We start from the raw sequence: 19,004 nt of genomic DNA, 5'->3' as shown, positions 1-19,004 counted from the left end.
CCCCCGGCAAACACACGCTGCACTTCATTGTGTATGTGATCGTCTCAAAGCCTCTGCACTTTTTTCTGCGCCTCTTTTTCTCCATCGTTTTGCTCCCTCTTTCCTTCTCTCATTCTGCCCTCCTTCCTCTCTCTCTCTCTCTCTCTCTCCTGTTGCCCCCCCCCATTCTTTCCTCTCTGCTGTTCTCTTAGCTTTCCTCCCCAAATCTCTGTCTCTCCTCCCCCGTGCCCCTGCCACGGTGCTCCCATTCCCCTCTCCCCTCTGTCTACATTCCTTTTTTCTATTTAGAGCCATTCGCCTTGCCATTAAATAATATCAATAATAACCATCAATCCCCGGCACTTTGCGCCTCTCTCATCCGGCTACCTGGCTTTCCTTGCACGGCGTCTCTGCAGGTAACGCTCCGTCTCTCAGTCTCGTTCTGTGCTGTCTCTGCAGGGGACAGTCCATCTGACTCCGTCCATGCTGTCTCTGGATGACTGTTTTCTATGACAGTCTAAGCGCATGCAGCTCACCTGTGACACTCTCCCGGTGATCGTCTTTGGGCTCTCGGAGGATGACTCTCTCCCATTAAGAGGATCTCAGTGACAGTCACTCCGCATGCTGCTCCCCCGGTCCGTCTCTCCCTCTGGGTGCCCTCTCACCCGCAGAGATGCCTTTCCACCCGGTAACGGCGGCGTTGATGTACCGGGGAGTCTATACCATCCCCGAACTACTGAGAGATCACTCACCTACACAGCTCCCCGAAGACGAGATAGAGGGTGAGTGGGCACGGGTGCGGGGTGCTGAGAATGAGTGAGGTTGACCGGAGGGGGGCTGGAGTGGGGGTGATGGGTGACCCACAGGTGTCTGGAAGGTGGTGGCTTCACGTGTGGATGATCCTAGTAGATCAGTGTCTATAGTAAGTACCCTTGATGGAAATGCATGGGGTGAGTGTTACTAATGATGTGGAAATGGGTTGATATATGGTGGGGATTTCCTCTGCATTTGATTTTCGTGATTCATCTGGAGATCTGGAAAGGCGGCTATTAACGAAGCTGTGAAGATGGATGTCTAGTATGTGTCCCCATAGCCTCCAGTGTTTGTCACATTAACCAAAGGCTTTAGTGAATTGCCAGGTTTAGGGAGCGTGGTGATGGCTTGATGTGGGCAATGCTAGTCTTCCCCACCTGTGTATTGTGAGGATGAGTCTGTGGACATTCTGTACAGTGTGATTGTTAACATTTTGATTATTGGGAATGTCACCGAGTGCAATATATTCATGCCATTTGGTGTCACTGTGTGAATAGAGCATGTCACTTGCGTCAGTGGCTGTAATACACATGCACAAAGTGACTGTTTGGCATAGCATTTGGCTATTTATCTCGTGCTCACAAATGGAACACCAATTTATATATTTATTTTATGACTTTAATATTATTTTATATATTTATTTTAGAATTTTAATATTATTTTATATATTTTATTTAAAAACAATTGTGTCTTAGTCCCAAAGCAAACCCTTTTTGCCTTAGCTTTACACACATCTAGTAGTATCATTTACACTTATTCACAATGTTTTCTGCTGAGTACATTCTTTATTATTATTTATGCTGATCCCCCCCTCCTTTTTACTTGGAGCCATTGAATGTTGCTCTTCCATCTCCACTGTGGTGTGGCCTGTATCTAAGAAAAGATGGAGGCGGCGGGGCTAACTAATGTATGGGTACAAGGAATTAATTAGTAACACATACCTGACAAAACCTGTGGCTGGCTGCCCATGGAAGAGACATAAAAGACAGATTTATTATAATGCTGCATCACTATACTTTTTAAAGAAATATTAGAAAGCAACTTATGTATTACATCCCTTAGTTTTATTATAGGCAAAATGTTTATTTGGCCCCTAAAAGGGCCACTAAACATATTAAGCGCCCCACAGGTGTGGTGAGCTGCTGTCAGATTGGGCGCTGGTCCAGCACCTCCTCTTCTACCATCACTGGATCGTCATCCATGTCTAAAAGGACACGCTAGTGGGCCGTTTGTGATATGGTATCTGGCTTGGCTCCCCACTTGCCTCTTGCCCCAATATGACAGGCAACATTTCCAAGTTTGTTTTTTGATTGATGCCCTTTGGGGAGATTTCTTGGAGTTATTATCACAATGTATGCAGAAGTCCATCAGGGTCCTGTATCATGCACAGTGCTGTCTAGGGTGGATATATTTTACCTGTCAGATCTTTGATATTGTAAGGTCTATGAAAATGAAAAGTTCTGAGGCAATCAAGGGTTTAGCTGCGACTCTAGCCATTCCACCTTTACAAATATAGTTTTGTATGACCACATGCTTATATTATTAACCAAAAATACAGTGACCCCAAAAAAAGCCTATGCCCATTGTGACCTGAGGACAGTCTGTTCCTGACGCAGTCTCTTCTGTCCATGTAGGGGACACCGGTTAAATTCTGTTTGATGTTGGTAAGCGTATTACGCGGCTTCACTGAGTTTGGTGTGGGTGTCATCATTTCTCTGGATAAAATACAAATTCAATTTTTGATAGCAGATAAAAGCAGTCTTTACATTTTTACCTTTCTTTCTCTATCAGATGTAACACATAACACTCTGTTTTGATCCTCTGCTTTTTATGTCTAGGATAATCTTATTCTGGATAATCCTTAAAAAACGTATTTTTCTAGGAAATGTGTATTGATGTGGTTAATACAATTATATTTAACACTGGTATCAATTTAATCCAGAGGAAAATACATTTGATGTCTGGCGGACTTTGAAATAGGGGCTGGACCCGTTCCCTTGATCTGTAAATTAAAAAAATCTTGCATATTTCTTTCAGCAATTTTCATTATATAATTACATAATTATAAAGTAACAGAATGTGATCCTGCAACCTACAACTCATGGTATTAGGGAGAAACAGAGGCCATATCATTTAACATGCCATTATTTTCGTACATCCCTGCTTGAACACAGGAGGGTTCTCTGTACTTGGTCAAGGATTTGTTGAAGCCCACATTAGGTGAGTTTTCATATTAAAAGTATCCCATGGACTAATATACAGTAACGTATTTATGGGCTACATGGTTGCATTGATTTAGAATCTGCCAGGTACGTCCATTACTATATATAGGTCATCATTCTTCATTTCTCCTTAGCCGGGGTGGTGGTTAATCTGCTTTTCCGTAGTGTAAACAGTATCATATATGTGATTCTTCTTTGGTAGCCACTTGACAGTGATGCTCAAAAATATACTGTTTTTCTCCAATACGTTTTTTATTCTTCCAGGGATGGAGAATGTATGTTCATAAGATAGATACAGGCACTGTTTGTTACTACATCTGCCAAAAGGCTCCTAAATGGTTTTGGTTTGTGGCTGATTAAAAATGCAGACGTGACTGCTGTGAACTAAATATTTAGAGTGTGGAGTCTTGTTCTGCAATATAGAGTTTATAGTTTATCATGTTCAGCCTGAAATTTCTGCAGTATATTTTGTTTACAGACGCAGTACATCCAGCGTGGGTCTTTTCATACGTATACCTCTCAAATGCCCCTCTTTAAGTCCCCAAACCCTTCCGTCCTTCTTTTGTCCCTCTTTTCTGGTAGCTCTGGATGTTTATTGGGTATCACAGTATATTACAACTATACGAGTCATAATAATCAGCAGGAAATATGTTAACAAATTAAGTTGCTTAAAATAAAATACACTATTCCCCTTTATAAATGTAAAACTTTTTTTTACATATAAATTACAATTATATTGTAATATTGTACAATGTGTTCAAAGCTTAACATCTTCAAGTGTAAATTGTATTAACTACTCAATACAAAAGTATAAATGACAATTTGTACAATAGATAATTTATTGCTAGGTCAGCATTCCATACCAATAAACCTCTCTATTTCATTACCTGCACAATGCCGTGAACGGGCAGGGGTAGTTTTTGCTCCTGCTTCATGGACTTCTGGGCTGTGCAGAATCAGAGTGTGTGTAAGGATCCCTTGGGTTTTAGGCTCTTTTGCTTAATAAGAGCTGAAACTGCATTGAACAATACAAACATGTATTCTCATTCTATTAAAGCAGTAACAGTATGGCAACAGCAGGTGTGAAAACAGGGCTAAAATGCACAAAACTGTAATTCAAAGCCAAACAAGCCTTATAAATTGACACATCTCATGTACAAATACATTGGCAAAAAAAAGTAGTTGAACCTTTTTAAATTAACCACAGTGTGTGTTGGAACAATTATGTGAACTCCAAGGCTAATCACTTCAACAAAAGCTAACTGGAGTCAGGGGTTAGCAAACCTGGAGTCCAATCAATAAAACGTGATTGGAGGTGGGTTTTAGAGCTATATTGACATAAAAAACACACATTTTGAGTTTGCTATTCTAAAAAAGCATCTGCTGCTGTGAACCTAGCCTCACAAAAAAAAGAAATCCCAGGAGACCTACAACCTAGATTTGCATAAAGCTGGAAAGAGTTTAATACTGTGGCTACTCTCCCTAGAACTGGAGGCCCAACTAAGGGCACAACGTAGAATGCCCAATGAGGTAAAAAAAAGAACTCTAGAGTAACAGTTAAAGGCTCGAAGGAATCATTGGAACTAGTTAACATCTCAGTTCATAGTTCTACCATATGCAAAGCATGGAGTACATGGCAGGACACCACGGAGGAAGCCATTGCTCTCCAGTTATAATCGCTTTTAATCTGAAGTTTGTCAAAGAGCACATCGACACTCCGCAAAGCCACTGGTAAAATGTTTTGAGGACTGATGAATCTAAGGTTAAATAGTTAGAACATGCAGCACTATTTATTGTGTAAAAAGGGCACCGCATATCAACATGACAACATCATACCAATGGTGAAGTATGGTGGAGGGAGCATCACAATTTGGGGATGCTTTGCTGCCTTGGGGGCCTGGAGAGCATGCCATCATCAAGGGGGCATTGAATTCCCAGATTTATCAATGTATCATACGGAGTAATGTCAGGGTGGCTGTCCGCCAGCTGAAGCTCAATAGAAATTGTGTAATGCATCAGGGCAATGACCCTAAACATCAAAGTAAATCTACTACAGAATGGTTTCAAAAAAAAGATCCGTCTTTTGGAGTTGCCCAGACAGCGTTCATACCTTAAGATGCTATGGAATGAACTCAAGAGAGCTGTTCAGACCAGACACTCTAAGATTATGGCTGAGCTTAAGCAGTTCTGTAAGGAAGAATGATCTAAATTTCCTCCTGAGCGTTGTGCAGGTCTGATCTGCAGCTATAGGATGCACTTGTTTGAAGTTATTGCTCTAAAAGGAGATTCGACCAGTTATTAAATCCAAGGGTTCACTTACTTTTCCCACCAGCACTGTGAGTGTTTAATGGGTGTATTCAATAAAGACATGAAATATCATTAGCTTAAGCACATTGTGTTTCTCTATACTTGTGACTTACATGTAGATCAGATCACATTTTATGAACAATTAATGTAAAAAACCCAGGTAATTCCAAAGGGTTCACTTATTTTTCTTGCCATTGTATTTGTCAGGTTTTTGCACCAGATACATATCACTATGCAGCATACATGATACTGTACATTGTACCTATCAGGCGCCTGTCAACAAGAGAAGGCTGACAACGTTCAGCCCAGCGGAGAAGTATAACTGGCCCAGTTATAAAGCAGCCCAAAGAACATTTGGAGAACGCACTCATCGGGCACCAGACTTGGTTGCCATATCGGACCTTTTCCCCTGGACACATCTAATTTTTCATTTTGCTGACCAACACCCATAAAGCTTGTGTAGGTTCACATCTTTTTCTGTGTTGGCCCGATAAAATGTATCAACTTCAACTAATAACTCTTTTCTATTGGGCTAATACATCAATATCCACTTTTCTTGCGAACAGCTTTAGATAAAGGCCCATCTAAATCAGAGCAGCCAAGAGAACAGTTGGGCCCCTGCCCACCTTGTCGGCCCCCCTCTGTTTGCAAAACGTTTATGCACTCCCCACAGGACTGGGGACAACGAAGCGTCCCTGGCACTTTAAGACTAGCGACCTTACATATGACATTTGAATACACGTCTGCACATTATGTTTCCATGCTTAGCCGCAGAGGCACAAATACAGCCAGTGGCTGCACACATCAGCATAGTGGCAGTATCTGATGTAGGATAAAGATTTAGCCTTTCTGGTCCTTCTCTGGCCCTCATACCATCTTTACATTAGTTGGCCTTTGGGCTTGATGGCCTCCATTTCCTGATTCGGCAGGTGTAGTAAGAGAAGTACATGGGGAGGGACTCTCAATGTAGCCCAATTTATACCTACCTCTGATACACCAACTGGAGCAGAACCCAAATATATAAATGGCAGGCCCATCTCTAGCTAAAATGACTGGGTCCCGCTCTGTCTAATATGCAAGTTGGGTACACCATAACATACCAAAAGTAATTCTGGCGTCCCCGGCTATAATGTACTGAATGTGATGTATACCGAGTGTAATGTAGGTGTCCCCGACTGTAGTATACTGAATGTAATGCGGGTTGTAGTATACTGAATATAATGTCGGTGCCCTTTGTTGTAATGTGCCGAATATAATGCAGGTGTTCCCGGCTGTAGTTTATAGATTATAATGCAGGTGTCCTTTGCTGTAGTGTACGGAATATAATGCAATTGCCCTTAACCTGTAGTAGACCAAATGTAATGCAATTATTCTTGTCTGTAGCATATTAAGTCCACTGCAAGTGCCCCTGGCTGTAGTATACCTGACGTAACGCAGGTGACATTGGCTGTAGTATGCTGTATGTAAAGCAGATGTGTGTTGCTGTAATATACCAAATGTAATGAAGGTGCCACCTGCTGCGGTTTGCTGAATGTAGTGCAGATGTCCCTGGCTGGGGTATACTGAATGTAATGCAGTTGTCCCCAGTATATAGTGTAAATGTACTACAATCTGCTTTGTGTCACATGGTATTTGTGGGTACATTGTTGTTGGTGGGAAAGTTTATTATTATCTATGTAATGTTTGCACAGAACACCATATTTATTATTATTTTAGTTATTATTATTTATTCAATGTTACTGTTTGAAATTATATATATATATATATATATATATATATATATATATATATATATATATATATATATATATATATTGCATGTACCATTTGTATATGATATTCAGATGCTGTTTGGGTAGTATTGTTGAGTGTGTATGTTTATATGTAGCTGTGCAGGTATATATGTCTCTTCACACATTAAGATTCTTCTCAGGTTTCAATGAAGGATTCAATTTGCTCAAACATGAAGCATAAAGGAGTGAGATGGGAACCTGGGGATCGTGGCGTGTGTACAGTGCATATGTATAGAAAGTGTTTGTAAGTCGGTCTAATTTATTTCGAGGGACCAAGCCATATCTGCAGTGATTGCAGCGATGTAGCGAGATAGCCACATGAATATTAGAAGCCAATAAGTGTTAATGGCTGATAAAGAGGAACTCTGCCTCACGGAGCTTGTTTACTACTGAATATGAATGGCTTGTGGGACTGCAGTTGTGCTGTGTGACTGCAGTGAATGCACGTGTGCTGTGTGTATTATACGGTTGCACACTGTAGTGTGTGTTTCGTACTGTCCGTTACTGTATCTGGATTCCGTGTGCGTGCAGATTCCCCGTGTCTGTCATGCATGTATCTGCAGTGTGCGTGCATCTGCCTGCAGTGTTCGTGCCTCGATCAGATTATGTCTGTATAAATTCTAGCATGGTTTTTTTTCATGTGCCATACATTCTTTGTTGCTTGTGAGTCTAACACTGCAGTACCTTTGTATATGTTTATAAATTCTAGAGCGCAGTGTGAAAAATGAAGGGTTATAATCATGACCCCTTTTGTTTGTCACATCCCCCACTCTCCTTCCCTCCCTCCTTCAGAATCCTTCATATTCCTTCATTTTAAACATTTTATTACATAAACACAGACAGCATCTCAAATGCTCTTCTCCCCAGAGGACAGTAAAAAAAAGTATGGATCATCATTTTTATGTCCACCTTGAGACACGTCCTCTAGATTGTTGCTTCATTGATGACCTCTGGAAAGTACTATTAACATCTTTTTGTTCTAATTGCAGTAATACTACTGCAGCTTAACAAGTAGATGCACTGTCCTTCTTCCAGACCACCATCCAATCTCACTGTGTGGCTCTTTAGTTTTCACCACTTGGAAAGCTCATTAGGCTCTGTCTCATCCGGTATGCTTTAACAGGTGTTTATGTTATTGTCTACATTGTCAGAATCACTAACCTATCTAGATTGTAAGCTTGTGAGCAGGGGCCTCTTTACCTCATACCCCTTGAATATATGTATTGTATGAAGTGCTGCGTAAATTGTTGGCGCTATATAAATAAAAGATGATAATAATAACTCCTTGAGTGTGACAAACGTCAGCTATGCGCACTTGGTGATGTATTCTTGACATGTGCCCAGTGATGTATCCTGGCCTAGGCTGGCCGGTCCTAGGACAGCACGTGAAAGGGAGGCAGCAGCCCCCCTGCTACAAAACTGAGGGGCAAACCGCCCTCTTGGTTAATCATGTTCCCCCATTGTCTTCTATCTCCCCAACCAGCCTAATTATGTTATAAAGGCTGTGCCCACTCAGCACAGCCTCCGTAGACTTCATGGAAAGGCAATGGGCACCTTTAAGGCACGGCCTGTCAGGATTTGACATCATATCCCGGTGCTCCATGTCCTAAAAGCATGCAGTGCCTTTTAATGTATTCAGGAAGCCGACTGCGGAGGGGTAAATACATCACTGCATGTGGCTGCCTGTAGGGCATCAGCTTATCTGTGTTGTGATTTGTCTGTAGTTCTCTATCATTTACTTTCCTTTATATTGATATAGTTCTGTGTGTGTATTGTGGCATCAGTACGTTACTTGTTGTGCTTGTTTCTACGCAATCCAAGGATTGGGATGTATGGGATATATGATGTTATACGTTTGTGTGATGTATGGCTTTTGGCATGGGTATGAAACATTTAGCCTTTGCATGCTGGTGGGTAGCATTGAGTTGGATATTATGGTGGGGAATTGGTTAACGTCCCTTATGTCTCCGCACAGAGATTCGAGAAGCCTTCAAGGTGTTTGACCGTGATGGAAATGGATTCATTTCCAAGCAGGAGCTGGGCACAGCAATGAGATCCCTGGGGTACATGCCCAATGAAGTGGAACTAGAGGTCATTATACAGAGGCTGGATATGGATGGTAAGGCCCAAGTGTACCCCCACCTACCCAATGGATGATGTGTGCAGCATATGCACCCCATCCAGATGCTCCTCTTGTTTGGATTACAGAATTGTTCATATTTTCTGCATCTGCTGTGGATACTGCTAATATCTGTATGTACAATTATTGTGCCTTATCTAGTTACAGTCTCAATTGTATATGTGGATCTTGTGAATTAAGGACTGTGAGCAACATTTGAATCTTTGTGGAACATTATTAATTTATTTGCATCTTCCGTAAATGGTGTACTCCTTACCTACCCCAGATAGAATGTTGCGGTTACCAAGTTCACAGAAGGTCTCCACACTATCCGTATAGGCAGTGCATAATCTGTGTACTGTACACATCATATTGTGTTAGTGATGCTAGTTGTAAAAAGGTTAATTGTTCTGCCTCGTCTATTTATGACCTGAATTTATTCAGGACTGGGAAACCTATACATACATTGGTAGGCACACAAGTGTTGGGTTTAAAGTTTAAGTCCAGGACTCTTGGTCACCCATTCGCTTTACATTTACTCTAATGTTGATGTGAAGGGACTATGTCATCTAGATCCATCGGTCTGTGCTCTGGAAACTGTATCTATTCATGGTAGAAAGAGCTGTACTAGAGCTTGCTTTGGATCATTGGTACAGAAGCTGTATGTTATGTAGAACCTGTGTATATGGCTCCATGCTCTCTGGATCATGCATGTATTTAACCCTAGGAGTTATAGGGAGGATTGCTCTGGAGTTGTGTCTACAAAATACACACTTTCTGAATGCAGCATCTATGGATTCTACCTGTACTGTATATTATGTCCAGAGCCTGTACCTCTTAATATACTATGTCAGGGTTTTCAATGACCAATACATTTACTCACAGTTAAAAAACAGTTAAAACTAGACATCAGTAAATAATGATGGTTGTTAGTAAATGTAAGACGCATAACAAAAATGTATAAACAATAAGACATTTTGTACAATAATTTTCTGTAGGACTCTGCATTCTTTAAAAATACATTAGGAGTAATGTTTTGTTTAAAGGGGATCAGTCACATTCCAGGATCCCTGATCCAGTTTTTTTCTGCCTATATACAACACATCAACAGCGGTGGGAACTTACTAGGTTGTACATCCGGGTATGTCCCAAGTTAGTGTCTTCAATCCCTGTGAAGGGAAGCAGCAGTTAGTGTAAGTGGTGGTAGTGTTGCCCCTATGTACACCTAGTCCGACCTCCTTCCTGCCTCCTTTAGGCAGCAGAAGAGGGTGTTCTGGGCTGCAATGACTTGGAAGTCCCAGTAGGGAGGAAAGACTCTAGTATTCTTCATAAAACAGACCGCTGTTTGCACCACTGTTTAATTCACTTGCACGTTTGACTTTGGCCCATCTATAATTTGTGACATTTTCACCTTGCCTGATTATTTTCAACGAGTGCTACCCTTCCACCCCTCTTGGCTTTTGCCTTAGTTTGTCACCTTTTGTATCCTGTGATGTATATGGTGCTTCCTAGCATCATCCCCAATGAGAAAGGCACACGCTCCATGAGGACATACACCTAAAAAGATATTCAGCTACACTTTCTGTGCTCTTTACTCATTTACTCTTGCAGTGGAGGACTGATTTGTGGGGCTCTAGTCAACGAAGCAAAGTACAGATCTCTATCGCTTCACCCTTAAATAGATGTAACAGTGCACAGCCACTGAATATGCCATCAAAACACCAAATCATAAAGGTCTGTGCTGGACAGATTAGCCATGACCAGGCAGTTGGCTAGCCACATCATCACTGGTATAACATTGACCCTGAGTTTGTCCTACTATTTTACTGTTTTAGTTTACTAAATGAATTATCTAATTTCCAAAAGGCTGCACAACTCTAAGGGCTTACATATGTTTTAGCATATAAACAAAAGTATTGTGCAAATACCGCTCGCACTGGTGTGTGAGCCATAAAACAAGGTACCAGCCGTGCAGATCAGTCCATTTAAATTACTTTGCATATAAGATACATACAGAGTCACATAAGTGTATTCACTAAACCAGGGTTTTGCAGGAGAGTTCATTATTGTGGAGTCTCCACTCTTTACTATGCATCATGCAAGGTCAGCTCGGCCCTTCTTGAAGAAGGAGCTCACTGACGTAATATTTACAGACATAATCCACTCATGTTTCTTCATGCTCTAGATTCAGAACCACCTCTATTATTTAAAGGAAGAAACGAGGAAAACTACAATTCAACCATTTAAAAAAAATATTCCAGAATACCAAAAGTATGTTATGCACCATAAAGTCACACCATAAAAAGTGGTGATAAAAAAAACTTCAACCTATTTATGCTAAGTGTGGTAATTATAGTTTATACATATTATTATGGTGTAATGTCCTACATATCTTGTCATGCACTTGTGAACCGTATCATTGAATCTAGAGAAGGAGTCCTGTGTTGGTGCAGTATTCTTCTTGTCCCTTTAAAGTAATAAATGGAAAAGAAGACTGTAGTTGTGAGGACTATGTATTTTTCCACACCTCATCATCCTTATAACCATAACTGGTTGTAATAACCTGCCAGGCACTGTGCTGTTTGATTTTATATAAAATCCATTACTAACCATTGGTCTACGTCCTTCCAGCCAGTATTTGTTATAAGTGGCTTCTAGTCTCCATTTATAAGCATATTGGATACTTTTAACATACTCTGTAACGCAATGTATAGCTTTTGCTATGGTGCAATATCTACAGATATTCTGATGTTCTGTATAGTGTTTTCAAACTCTCTGTGTTTGCCCCCCATCATGTACTTTGTTTTTCCTTAGTTTGTTACTTTCTGGACTATTTATGCAGGCTTTGTTAAATTTTCTATGAACATTACACTTACCGTGTTTCCCCGAAAGTAAGACAGTGTCTTACTTTCTTTTTATCCCTAAAAGCCCCACTATGTCTTACTTTCGGGGTATGTCTTATATTGGGAAAAAATTGAGAGTGATGGGAGTTATGATGTACTTTTAGAGCATAATTAGATCATGAAAAAGACATTGGAAATGGTACAGCATAACACCCATCACTCTCACACACTTACCAATCAACACACCTACCAATCCACACGTATACCAATCCACACACATATACACAAATCCACACACGTATACACAAATCCACACACATATACACAAATCCACACACATATACACTAATCCACACACATATACCAATCCACACACATATACACCAATCCACACACATATACACCAATCCACACACATATACACCAATCCACACACATATACACCAATCCACACACATATACACCAATCCACACACACATACACCAATCCACACACATATACACCAATCCACTCTCACTTAATTCTTTCCTACCTTTCCTTTCTTCTTTCAGCTTCTTTTCCTCCTCTTCGCTCCTCTTCTTCAGTTCTGTCTTCTTCCTGGTTCAGAGGGCACGGACAGCGGTGGGCGCGGCTTCAGTGTTGTGCGCCGGGATCTGACAAGAAACCCCGGCGCACAACAGCTGTTGCCGCGCAGATCACAAGGGAGCGGTATCGGAGGTCATTAACAGACCTCCGGCTCCCTTGAGTGATTTTAAGCCGGGTTGAACCCGGCTTAAAATCACTCAAGGGAGCCGGAGGTCTGTTAAAGACCTCCGATACCGCTCCCTTGCGAGCCTGCTCCTCCAGCGGCGGACATTACTGTCCGTCTCTGGAGGGGTGCCGGGTGCCGCAGGTTGGCACCCCCTGGAGTGTGGCGCCCTGTGCGGTCGCACACCCCAAAGGTCGGCCCTGCTCTAAGGGGCCGGCCTTAGGGGTCTGCGGCCGCACAGGGTTTAAATAAAAACATCGGGGGTTTTTTTCAACTTTATTTAACATCCTCCATGTTAAATAAAGTTAAAAAAACTTTATTTAACATGGAGGATGTTAAATAAAGTTAAAAAAAAACCCCGATGTTTTAATTTAAATCCTGTGCGGCCGCAGACACGTAAGGCCGGCCTTGGTGGGGACTTCCCGGCCCCTTAGAGTGGCGGACCCGGCAAATCCCCCGTGTTTCCCCGAAAGTAAGACATATGTCTTACTTTCGGGGTACGGCTTATATTAGCCGACCCCTCTGAAACCCCCGATACGTCTTACTATCGGGGGTGTCTTACTATCGGGGAAACACGGTAGATTGTTTACATGGCTGGGATGACCTTAGCTTTACCATTACCTGTTCTGCATATTCTAAATGTCCGGTGCTTTGGAATGATACCAGCACACGCCACCCAAGGGCAGTAGCAGAACGTGTATTTAGAGGGCCAGGGAACTACAAACGTTCTGCACACAGTTCCCTGGTGCCTAGTTAGAATTGTACAGTATTTATTTAGGCCATGCTGTTAAGTAGGCTCTGCTAACATCCTGTTAATATTTTTGATACATTTCATGACTCCCTTTATACCATCCATTCCTTCTCTGCAGCTTTCTCTGGAGGCTCATCATCCATTATCATTATCGCCACGTTTGGAGTCCCAGAAGACTAATTTATTTGACCTTTACGATTCTGGCGTTCTGCCTTTCTTTCTTATATTACAATCATATTTGGATGCTGGTATCACCCATATACTGAAAAAAAAAATCACCATTTATTCTGTTTACGTATTATTGCATTTATTCCAAAAAAGAGTCCTATATATACTTTTGCAGACACGCTGTACCTATGCCCATGCATAAAGCTGGTGATGTGCCATCTGTCCAGCAACCACACAAATCTAGGGTTTGACCAGTGAGGGAGACAGAAAATCTTATTCTCAGTGACATCAGACCAACCCGAGTCTCATCCTTAATATTATTATTTTATTAGCTTGTATTTATTTAGTGCACACACACAGGGTATAGCAGAACATAAGAACTGACAGACTAAGAAAAACAGATCCAAGCGGTAAAGAGGGCACAACTTGCAGGTTTACAATCTAATACAAAAGGGGCTTAATCCCTACTCCCTGACATTTAATGCAGCACAATCTCCTGACACCTTATACTAATAAATATTGCTATAATCTGCAACATCTCTTACACAATATTGCCAAATATTCCACCCCTCATTCCTCATCAACTGCCCCATCCTACAAAGCCATTGATTGTGCTTTCTCAAGAAAACATAGAAACTCTTGACATATAGTTCATTCTTTAACAAGAACGCCCCAGAAAGGTCATTCTGCTTCTTGTATGTTCCTGCCTTGTTTCATATTACATTCTCCATCATTATCGCAGTGTACTGTATTGGTTTATGAACTCCTGGATTACAGTATATGTTTTGTATATGTTCTGCTAAAATGTAGAAGAAATAATATTGCTGTGAACTGTGTGTGATGTCAAGAAGAAGAACATAGGAGAAGCAGAAGGACCTTTCTGGGGAGTTCTTGTTAAAGAATGAGCTATACGTCAAGAGTTTATATGTATCATGTGTAGGCTCGGTACCTTCTCTGGACCCTGCACGTAGCAGCCGTAGGTGTCCCAAGCTTTGTGTAGTTTTAGCAGATGCTCTGGATTATATACTTAGGATCTATTCGTATAATGGACGCTATGAGGAAATTGGTTTTATTGTGCAGTTCCCTGTTTTGAAAAATAGCTTTCTATCGGTCAGTGTTCTGGATCTATTGTGGTTTTTAAAATATCTACTTCTCTGCATGAGAGCTCTAGTAGTTCTGTCATTCATATTCAGTCTCTCTATTTCTTGTACATCTTTCTCTCTTTCACCTTCCATGCTCATCTATGGTAATATAATTTTCCATTTTTTCATTTGATTTCTCTGTCACTTCTCCAACTCGGATTTCATCGTGTTTGTTTCTAATCTTTCCTGTTCATCTTTTTCCCATTTTCTCTTTCTCTCCCCCATCTTACTGTTCTCTGCATTGCAGGAGATGGCCAAGTCGATTTTGAAGAGTTTGTGACGTTATTAGGACCAAAGATCACAACTTCTGGGATGCCAGACAAATTCCGTGGTGCTGACTTTGACACTGTATTTTGGAAGGTATTTGTGTCCATGTTCTTCTAGACATAGTATACCCACAGAAATCTCAGGTTGTGCTGTACCTGTAATTATGATTCACTGCATCTCGTTTACCTATATTTTTGGTCTTTATGCAACACTTTATGGATCTTTAGGAAGACTGAATAAAAATAAAAATTGTAGTTTTATATTTAATTGAATATTTTCTACACAGTGGTCAATTTTTATATTGTTCCACTCTTCTGGGAAGGCTTTCCACAAGATTTTGGAGTGTTTCTGTGGGAATATTTTGCTCATTAATCCAGTAGAGCGTTTGTGAGGTCAGGCACTGATGTTGGATGAGAAGGCCTGGCTCGTAATCTCTGCTCCAGTTCATCCCCAAGGTGTTTGATGAGGTTGAGGTCAAGGCTCTGCGCGGGCCAGTCAATTTCTTCTACACCAAACACATCCAACCATGTTGGAAGCATAGCATTGTACAAAATGTCTTGGTATGCTGAAGCATTAAGATTTCCCTTCAGCGTGATTCGTCACTCCACAAAACACATTTGACTCCAGAGTCCAGGACGGTCACACCAAATATTGACTTGATTTATACTTTTCTTCCGTTCACTCAGTTTGAATTTTGTTTAAAGATAAAAATAAACTGTTAACATGTCTACTCTCTATAAAAAAAAGTATTTTTTCACACCTGCCTAAAACTTGTGCACAGTACAGTATATTTCCCTTTTATATATATTATGTATTTTGATGAAAAATAGAGATGGCAGACCTCCATTCAAAAAAACAATACTACTGTCTTCAGAAGTTCTAACTCTCACCCTGCTTATGACTTGCTGTTGTCAGGTATTGATCTTTGTGTTGTTCTTTGGGGAGTGACCACGTATTCCTCGTCTGTCCCTTTAGTGTGACATGCAGTCGCTGTCAGTGGAAGAATTAAAACGGTTGTTATATGACACATTCTGCGAGCACCTGTCCATGCGTGACATTGAAAACATTATCCTGACCGAAGAGACAGGAAACCTGGGGACAAAAGGAGATTGTCCCGTGGATATGGAGAGTGAGTGTTGTATACCTGATATGGCAGTTTCACTACAGATCACCCACATTCTTTTAGACAAAGTGACACATTTAATGGTTCTGCACAAAAAGTGGTTATGCAGAGAAATGCACTGGAGTCCATTGCAGTTTACTAATAACCATTGCAGGAGTGTTTTTTTTAAATTGAAGGTTTTTTTTATATGACCGTGGTGATATTTGCAGGGTGGGTTATCTGTTTGTGCATCATCAGTTCCATTGGTTATGAACTGCTAGACAACTTCAAAACAGTAATCATCCAGTAAACCATTCAAGGACATGTATTCTTGCTAGTACAGTATATTTTCTAATAGAAAACAAAAGCTGACACAATCTCATGCTTTACCTGTTGGTGTGGAGCACTGGGGTATGCTGGCGCTACCTCTCAGCAGGAGGCAAATGAGGAAGCGTTGGCAGCTGGCTCTAAGGTATGAGGGGATCCATTTGATTTAAAGGTCCTATATAGCATACTTGCTGGGAAATATTTAATATAGATGCGGCCTCTAATTCCATCTCTTCTACTATTTTCATTTTTCAGGTTCCTCAAATCAACAAATTCGTCAGACCTGTGTGCGGAAGAGTCTGATATGCGCCTTTGCCATTGCTTTCATTATTAGTGTGATGCTAATAGCAGCTAATCAGGTCCTACGTAGTGGCATGAAGTGATCAAGACAAGGATCCCTAAACCATGGACTTTAGAGCATCTCCTGCCCCTTCCCTATCTTCTGGCCTACAAAAGGACTATGGGACACAGAGGGGGGCCAGCTCCCCAAACCATAGACTTTAAGGATCTCCTTCACCAGTCTGAATGTGCATGGGAAGAATTGCATGGAACGTGCATGGGCATTTAAATTGTCAGGTGACCATCTGTGCTTTTATAACCTATACCAAGAGGGACTCTATAGCTATATATATAAATTAGATGTATATATGTACACGGATATATAACTCTATATTTATGAGCAATAACATTTTTGGTTGAAGAATGGTTAAAACTTTGACCACCAGATACAGGGTCAAAATGGATAATGGACTCCTGATTTTATATGCTTTCAAATGAAAGGCAGCTTAAATCGTCCTGGTCGTCCCCCCACCCCACACCCTCCCTGGTTTTACCTGCCTTAACCCCTGAATTGCTGGAGGGGTCCATGCTAAATGTAGCTTTGTTTCCTCTACTCTTTCCGTATGTCTATATAAATATATATTGAGGCTTCCATTTAATGTGTTATCCGCCACCCCAGTGTTATCCGGGATTTTAGTGATTCCTTATACCCCTTTGTGGGCTAGAATAATTTTGCACAAAATTATGATGCAGACTGCAGAAATGTGTATTAGCTATCACCATTCCTCTCCACTCTTCATCCAACAGCTCCTCCGCTCTTACGCCATTGAGGCTCCTTTTTGACCCGACATTGTTATTCTGTGTTTCCATGCATTGATTCTTTACACTTTGTCATTGTTCACGATATTCCCTGCCTTCCCTCATCAAAGCTCTTCCTGCTTTAGTCACCCTCCCTCCTTTGCCTCCAATCACATTTTATGTCTTTTCCATGTCACCTTACCGCATCTCATCCTCTTCTCTCTATCTATTTTCTGTCAGTGATCCTTTCCCACCCTCCTTTTCTCAGTTATGTTCATTTCTTTGTCTATAGATCCTCCCCTTTTTCTTTGTCTCATTCTTTTGCCCACATTTTAACCCCAAATATTCACTTTTTACTCGTTGATCTTTTCTGCTTTATCTTTTTTCTCCGTGACTCCACACCTGTCTTGTCAACCTTTATACTACTCGTCCAAGAACATTCTCATTTATAGATTCCCATTTCTTCCCAGGACTTCTGAAGGGCATCTGTTGCCTCTAATTCAATCATGATTTAGATGCTATAAAAAGCAAAATTGGTCCTTTATTGAAAAATTAAAATCACAAAAAACAAATTATTCACCCTGGTAATCTCATCTAGGATGAGGCCCAGTGAGGGTATGGATATGAGGGAAAGCATGACCTGAGGCCAATGTTCCCCAATTGGTAAAGCGCCCCTGATTCTCTTCCATTACTTTATAACTTGCTACTTAGTGCTCTTTTGCTTCTTACTTGGTCTTTTTTTCCCTTTTTTCCATTGTATCTGCTTCCTCCACCAGACAGCTTTTTGCTACCCTTCTAACATCACTCCATCTTCATTCTGTGTGTCTCCTTTACCACCCTTTTTCTTTCATTCATCTCTTTAAGGGGTTACGTGTAAAATAATACTTGTGTTTGAAAGTGGTCTTATCATCTTAGCTGCCAAACTAATGGTCCAATCAGCAAGGCTGTTCTGTTGGTTGCTTTGATGACCAACAAAGGCCTCTTTACAACAGAATATCTTTTTATGCATAACACCCGGTTGGGGGATATTGCATTATTCTGTTCCCTCAATCCCTTCCTATGGTTGCTTCCTTTTATGAATGAGTACCACATTTTTCTTTTTTTATCATTTTTTTTTACTCGAAAACTTCTCCCAGGCCTTTAGTCTTTTTCTGTACGGTTTTTCTTGGCCATTTTTCTTTTTTTCCCATATTACGTTTTCCCCTTCTTTCCCACTTCTTCTTTATACACAGTTTGTGTTGTTAATTTTTATTTCTTGCAATAAAACTACCTGTCTAACTTTATCTAATATTTGGAACAGAACTTGTAAATTGACAGCATGTTTAATTGCATAGGTCATGCAAAG

General features: G+C 40.8%; 1 protein-coding gene across 1 annotated transcript; it reads left to right on the top strand.

The window, feature by feature from the left end:
• The first annotated feature begins 463 nt into the window (after positions 1-463).
• CABP7 (calcium binding protein 7) lies at positions 464-17,756 on the top strand. Its single transcript, XM_053468570.1, has 5 exons — positions 464-761; positions 9,090-9,233; positions 15,134-15,246; positions 16,129-16,282; positions 16,838-17,756. The coding sequence occupies exons 1-5, from the start codon at positions 653-655 to the stop codon at positions 16,963-16,965; spliced, it is 648 nt and encodes a 215-aa protein (XP_053324545.1). The 5' UTR covers positions 464-652; the 3' UTR covers positions 16,966-17,756.
• The last annotated feature ends 1,248 nt before the right edge of the window (positions 17,757-19,004 follow it).

The sequence above is a fragment of the Spea bombifrons genome, chromosome 1, assembly GCF_027358695.1.
Source record: "Spea bombifrons isolate aSpeBom1 chromosome 1, aSpeBom1.2.pri, whole genome shotgun sequence".
Lineage (NCBI taxonomy): Eukaryota > Metazoa > Chordata > Amphibia > Anura > Pelobatidae > Spea > Spea bombifrons.
This window is presented reverse-complemented; position numbering and strand designations above follow the sequence as displayed.